The 7,209-nt window shown below is 43.3% G+C and overlaps 1 protein-coding gene across 1 annotated transcript; it reads right to left on the bottom strand.

Moving 5' to 3' along the window:
* Positions 1–198: 198 nt before the first annotated feature.
* Positions 199–6,518, bottom strand: LOC137646324 (uncharacterized). The gene is made up of 3 exons (XM_068379432.1): positions 6,060–6,518; positions 4,275–5,933; positions 199–285 (listed from the first exon to the last, which is right to left on the bottom strand). The coding sequence occupies exons 1-3, from the start codon at positions 6,516–6,518 to the stop codon at positions 199–201; spliced, it is 2,205 nt and encodes a 734-aa protein (XP_068235533.1).
* Between the last annotated feature and the right edge of the window lie 691 nt (positions 6,519–7,209).

The following is a 7,209-nucleotide window of genomic DNA, read 5'->3' as shown; positions in this document are numbered from 1 at the left end:
ATATAGAAAATAATTTTTCTGATAATTTTGTAGGGTTTTCAACTCAGTACTTATATCAGAACTACTTCCTTTTAAAATTTGTGTTCAGTATTTCTTTATCATTGATATTTGGTGATTATTTTAGTGAGGACACATTAACGTGGTATATTTAAATGATCAGCAAAGCTGTACGATTCACGGCCATCCTTACTAGATTGGTTAGCTTTGAGCGATCAGACTAAAGTCCCCGACCATTAGCAATTGGCATCGGCCAAGGTGGTGATATAAACTTTCCAAATCTGAGACCTGTCAATGGTGAGAAGTTGTAGTTTTGAATCAATGAATTATTTCATCCAAAAAATTCTATGGAATTCCCTCAAAATATTCTTTTTTATATATACAATTATCTTTTAAGTAAATCTAATGTAAACCATGTGCGTGTGTTCTATTCAAACTAAGATGGGAAAACAAAGCGTAATAAATTCTGATGGAATTTCTTCCACAATATGTTTACTTTTTATCAGTTTTAAAAGATAATTTTGCTCAATGGATGTCGTTGTTTGATTCGACCAGAAGGGAAATCCACACGGAAGTAATTTTCAGTAAATAACTTTTCAGTTACAAATCTTAGTTCTTGGTAAAGCCAATTTGAACAACAGAGTTGAGAATGACATATTTTTTTAATCTATCATCCTTTACCGCTGGCATCAACTTAAAATCTGCGCTCGTTAAATGCCTACTTTAATTGTTAGTCTTCATGAATGTGATTAAAATATCTTGTGATCAGTGTCTTATAATTAGTGGTTGAGTGATTTTTCATTTATTTAGTTTAAATATACATAATACGACATAACTGTTAATGATGGAAAGCGGAAAATGTTTGAGATAAAAGAGTACGATTATCCAAACACAAAGGGATTTATTTCTCTAGTGTTTTTTTTTTTCCTTCCAAATATAACCACGACTGTGCGTTTAGAGAGACCTTTGATATTTTGCCTTTTTATGCATTTAGAAAGTGTTGGCAATTTAGCTTTACCCATCCTGTTTGTTTTTAACAAATATATACGGAATATTTCGTTATGTATAATACACGTGGCCGCGTGAAACTAGATTGAATCCTTTGTGTAGAGATAATGTTCTGTCGTTCTACTATTGAATTAAGAAATTGCTAAAAACTGAATGCCTAACATAAATTGAGATATTTGGTAAACATCATTTTATAAAACAACCTCTACCATTGAAGGTCTGATCACGTGGCAGTATATATTATATAGATTTTTTTTTTTCAGAAATTGCCATGACTAATAGTTCCACCTTCCTCATTACTAACAATTAAGATTTTAACCTTTAATATTAGATAAGATATTTGCAAACCAATAGAATTTCATCACTGTTAATATTTATGACTTCAAAGCCTTGAAAGATTTAGTAGAGCTGAAAAAAGCCATAAACCTTGGGTTATGTCTTTATTTCCATGTACGCGATTTTGTGATCTTAACAATGATTGACATATAGTTCTTAAAATGAAATAATCTGATGTTACATAATAAAATTATATGGTTTTATGTTTGTACATATTATGTTTCACTGTAGTTATTTTTCTATTACATTTGAGTACTTATTATTCAGACTCAATTTAGTATTACATTTATGTGAATTTGAAATAAAATAAGTTTATGTGAATATTTTCATGTACACTTACATCATCAAGCTATAATAAGTATGTTTTCTTAATATATAATAATATATTTAATCTTTAGATACATTCTTAATATGTATTATACAGCACTGATATAAAATATGTTGCAAACAGAAGGATATATTTTCCTAAACATTTTCCTTGGGCAGAATTTTTTCTAAGTTTACTTCTGTGTTCGAAATTATATGCAAATATAAATAATTATACTCTCGCTCATATATATATATATATATATATATATATATATATATATATATATATATATATATATATATATATATTGTTACGGGCCACTGGTTCGAGTCCGGCCTTGCTTAAGGGACTCAAGGGCCATAACAAAACAAATAACAATGGTAGGTCGCCAGTCAGCAATGATACAAGGAATACTGACAAATATATGTATTTACAATAAAATTTAAATAAAAATTAACAAAAGGAAGGGGAGCACAACAGCTAATTATTTATAATTTAAGCCACGAGGGGCTTCGGGTGGAGTTTGGTTGGCCGTGGATGAAACTCCAGCACAGCAATCACGTTCCCTGGAAGGGGGAAATAAATTGAATTATTATCAGCACACTTACTTCTACCGGCTTGGAACACGATGAAGTCGTGTGGTTAAAACTTTTAAGCAAATTAAATGAAAATGCAAAGCTTAGGGATTTAAACGTTACACATGGGAATCAACACTGTCACAGGGTGAGTTAATTAAAACTAGGACTAAACGGCACACGTGGTCTGGGTATAGGGGATAGGATACAAGGTTCAGTGGGTAGGATTTTCTTTAGAGGATAAGGAAAAATGGGGTGTGATAAGGAAGGGCTGGGAGGTTGGATAAGGATATTGAGAATCTCAAAATCAGACACCTTACCTTTAGTAAAAAGGACTCTCGTTCCTTCCCTTATGGAAGAATATGTAAACAGGTCCTGCCTCCCTGATGTCTTGAGGGTGAAGAGCGATGGTATTTCCCTCAAAGACGTTGAGTGAAGAAAAGGAGATGTTCTCCTTATGGAAGCTGAGTCACGAAGAAAGATCCCCAGTTTTCCCTGGGTAGATCAACCCCACTTGGGGGGGGGGGTAGGGGGTATTGGCCTGACCGCTGTCCTATTGGTCAGGCTTGATCTCGTGTCCCCACATCCTTCACAGCTCGCTTCCCTCGTCCTGGGACCTCGATGTTCTCACGTGACTTGTAGAAGGTAGCTGAAATTGAGATCTCAGAGGGAGTAGACTGGTATAGGATGGTGGGAGGGGGGTGAGACTCTGGGTAGGGTCCCAAAACTCTTGGCATTTCGACCCATGCTGGCGGGGTCTTTTGTTATTGGAAAAAAGGTGGCGTAATGACCGCCATTACTAACAGCCCCCCATTTTAGCAGAGATTTTGTCCTAAAACAGGACAAGAACTCTGCAAGCAAGGTCTGAAGCCACTAGCCTTAATGATTCCTCCCTCAGTGAGTCTCACCACGATAATGGATAAATATCTAAGCTGCAACTAGGGTCATCATTTTACGGTATTTTGACTGTAAATTAACTTTAAGTGCCACATAGAAATAAGTATGCTGGCTGTGAGGCAGCAACTGAAAAAATTAAAAAATGCAAAATTGAAAATTAAAATGTAAAAGATGGTTAAAGTTAAGTGACCTAGTGCAGTGGTAGGCATAAAATTAAAGAAAATTGGCATATATGCAAAAAAGGATAAAATAAATACATGCAAATGAATTAAATACAAATAATGATGCCAAGATGGCTCCTCAAGTCTATCTACCTGGGGAGACACCAAGGCCAATTAATATTTTTTCATACAAACTAAATTTACCTACTTACTATGACTACAGGCTATGGTTATGGCACTGTGCCCTGAGCACTAATGCCTGGAGAGGACATCTGCTATTTTATTATCTGTGCCTCTTATGTGCTCGACCTTCCAATTGTAGTCTTGGAGGTCCATGCACCACCTCATGAGTCTCTTATTCTTATTTCGGAACTGCGTCAAGTAAGTCAGAGGGTTATGGTCCGTGAGGACTGTGAGTGGGAACTCATGGTCAGCATGATATGATTCGAAATGCTTCAGTGACAAGACCATGCCTAAGAGCTCCTTCTCAATAGTACTGTACCTAGTTTGAGCAGGGTTCAGTTTCTTTGAGAAGTATGCAATAGGGTGTCGGACTTGATCTTCCTCCTGCAGGAGGACAGCTCCCACCCCTATGTCACTGGCATCCACAGCGAGAGCGAAAGGTTTAGTGTAATCTGGTGCACGGAGCACGGGACGGCTCATTAAAATGCCTTTTAGGTGGTCATAGGCCGCCCGGCATTCATCCGTACAGCAGAACAGCTTTTTTCCTTTGAACAAGTCTGTGATGGGAGCAGCTACCTGAGAAAAGTTGGGCACAAACCTCCGGAAGTACTGTACCATCCCCAGGAATCGTTGGGCTTCCTTCTTAGTCCTAGGGTAGGGCATCTCTTGTATTGCACGGATATTTGCATCTTTGGGCATTATTTTGCCCCTTCCTACTTGGTGGCCCAGGTAGGTAATCTCAGTCCCGCCAAACGTGCATTTTTTGAGGTTGATGACCAAATTTGCCTTTTGGAGGGCCCTCAGCACCTTCCCTAGGGTTTGGAGGTGTTCTTCCCAATCCTTGGAGAAAATGACGATGTCATCTAGGTAGACCACACAGTTGGAAATTCCCGCTAGTACCTTGTTCATGAGTCTCTGGAAGCAGCTGGGTGCGTTCCTAAGACCAAAAGGCATTACTCGACACTGGTAAAGTCCATCTCGGGTTATGAATGCGGTCAGTGGCCGCGACTCCTCTGCCAGCGGTACCTGCCAGTAGCCCTTTTCTAGGTCAATCTTACTTAGATAAGGTGATTCACCTAAGCTCTCCAAGCAATCCTCGATGCGAGGGAGTGGGTAGGACTCAGGTTTTGTCACCGCATTCAATTTGCGGAAATCTATACATAGCCTATCCCCCCCTCCCTCTTTTGGCACTAGGACCACCGGTGATGCCCATGGACTTTCACTTTCCTCAATGAGACCTAAGCTGAGCTGCAATTTTATCTGTTCCGACACCCTTTCAGCCCGTTGGGGGTTTAACCGATAATAATTCTGGCGGATCGGACACGTTCCTGGGACCAAGTCAATCTTGTGTTCTAGTAGTTGGGTGTGACCCAGTGTGTCTCGCACTACCTGTGGGTGCTGTAGCAGGAGGTTCTTGACAATATCCCTCTTAACACTGTCCAACACAGGGGTGACCAGCTTAAAGTTGGCCAGGACCTCGGAGTTGCTCTCGGGTGAGTGGACCTGGGTAACAGTACCCACCACATTGGCCCTTTGTTGATAGGGCTTAAGCAGGTTGATATGGAGCCACTTGGCTCGCCTTATGCCACAATCCACTAGGTAATTTAATTTACCCTTCTTCCCAAGAATCTTGTGGGGGTCCGTAAATTTTGTGCTTAACGGTCTCTGTTCTCCTGGGCGGAGAACCAGAACTTGGTCTCCCACCTCAAAACTTCGATCCTGGGCTTTACGATCTACGTGACCTTTTTTGATGCCCTGTACCTTCGCCTCGGAAGCCTTGGCAATTTCCCAGGCAGTTCGTATCTTAGCCTGTATATCTGGCAGCTCTTCCACCCAGGAGGCCTTGGAGGAGTCCTCCCAAGCTTCATAGATTATGTCAAGTGGCCCACGTGTGGAGTGAGTGTACAACAACTCAAAAGGGCTGTATCCTGTGGTTTCTGAGCGTGCTTGGCGGAGGGCGAACAGAGCGTAAGGCAAGTTCTCCTCCCAATCCGAAGAGCCAGCCTCCCCTAACTTCGTCAAGACTGTTTTTAGTGTTTGGTGGGAGCGCTCCAAGAGTCCTTGGCTCTCTGGGTGATATGCCGTAGAGGTCTGGTGGTGGACACCATGGTACTCCATTGCTGCCTTAAACTCTCTTGCCATGAAGTGAGAGCCCTTATCCGACTGGACTGTGGCTGGGAACCCAAACCTACAAAAAAATTGTGTCAGGCCCCTGACAGCATGACTGGCATTGGCGCACCTGGTCGGTACAGCTTCGAGGTAGCGCGTGAACCGATCAATCATGGTTAATAAGAAACGATTTCCACGCTTACTACGGGGCAGGGGACCCACATAATCCACTAGCACATCATGGAAGGGGATACCTGCAGATGGAATGGGTTGGAAAGGAGCCCGCGGCACCACCTGGTTTGGGTTACCGGCAACTTGGCACGGATGGCAGGAACCTACGTAAGCCTTAACACTCCTCTGCAATCCCGGCCAGAAGAAATGAGGCTGGATCAGGTGGGTAGTGCGTTTCACACCAAAGTGTCCTCCCAATCCCTCATGAGCCATACGTAGCACCGCCAAGCGGAGATTACGGGGAACAACTACTTGCCGGCAAAGGGCTTCTGCAGGATCGTGAGGGCCTCGGGTGACTCTGAAGAGCACCCCTTCCTTCAGCAGGAAATTCTCCTTTGAGAGGTTAGTCATCTCTGCTTCGTCTGAGTAAGCAGCTTCCCTGTAGGTTTTCAGCGTCTCGTCCAACAACTGAGATTTGATAAGCTCCGTCCGACTCCCGAGGTCCTCTGGGGAAATGGACACTTCTCCCTCAGACTCCCCCGAGACCCCTGGGCTAGTATTTGGGTTAGCTTCATTCCCTGTGGTGGTGAGCAGCACCGCTCCTTCCAAATAGGTTTCCGGGGTACGAGGCTCAGACTCATTGCTATAGGAGGAGGGCTCTCGCGCCACCTCACTTAGCCAAGGTACTTCTCCAAGGTCAATGTCAGCTAGCCATTTGTCTTCTTCAGGAGGGGCATTCTCAGTCTCGGGCTCCGGCTCAACTGCTTTCATGCACCTGAGGGGCACACGCTGTATGCCTCTTAGGAGGTCTTGTCCCAAGAGCAAGTCATAGCCCTCATGTCCGAGATCGCTCACTACCCCTAGCCTGCACCTTTTGCTGAGCTGGGGCGTGGTCACTCTCAACTCCACAGTAGGAAGATCCTTAGTGACTCCTTCGATCCAACGGACTGTCATGCGATTGTCCTGCTGAACTTTGGCACCGATAGGCAACTGGTGCCATAAGATTAGTGAAACGTCTGCACCGGTATCCTGTAATGCTCTGACCGACTGCGGAGAGCCGTCTCCTTCAGGCAGAGCTACTGTGATCTCCCCAACAGCGGGCTGTCTTTTGGGAGCTTCACGGATAGAGATTGAGAGGGCAGCTGGAGAAGAGGCTGAGGATTTGCTGGGACATAGTGAGTAGTTCTTTGTGTGTCCGTAGCACTTACATACCTCGCAGTATGCACTGGCATAGTTCGGCTTCGCCACCTTAACCTTGGGCTTATTCGTCTGCTTCGTGGACTCAGTTGACTGACCGGATAGCTTCAGCCGACAGTTGGCTTCCAAGTGGTTAGATCTCCCGCAATGGCCACACTTGGTAGGGGAGATCGGATTTTGCCGGGGCTTAGACTTACCCGATGGGACTGAGCTGGGGGGCCCCGAGTTGAACCGGACAAGCTCGTACTCATCAGCATACTCGCAG

The sequence above is a fragment of the Palaemon carinicauda genome, chromosome 9 (genome assembly GCF_036898095.1).
Source record: "Palaemon carinicauda isolate YSFRI2023 chromosome 9, ASM3689809v2, whole genome shotgun sequence".
NCBI classification, from domain to species: Eukaryota; Metazoa; Arthropoda; class Malacostraca; order Decapoda; family Palaemonidae; genus Palaemon; species Palaemon carinicauda.
Note: the sequence above shows the minus strand (reverse complement) of the source record. Positions and strands in the feature narration are given on the sequence as shown.

Coding starts and splice junctions, on each gene's coding strand:
- LOC137646324 (XM_068379432.1), bottom strand. CDS start 6,518: ATGAAAGCAGTTGAGCCGGAGCCCGAGACTGAGAATGCCCCTCCTGAA. Junction 5,934..6,059: donor CAGAAGCCCTTTGCCGGCAA/GTAGTTGTTCCC, acceptor CCGGGATTGCAG/AGGAGTGTTAAGGCTTACGT. Junction 286..4,274: donor ACCTCCAAACCCTAGGGAAG/GTGCTGAGGGCC, acceptor CACCATTGACAG/GTCTCAGATTTGGAAAGTTT.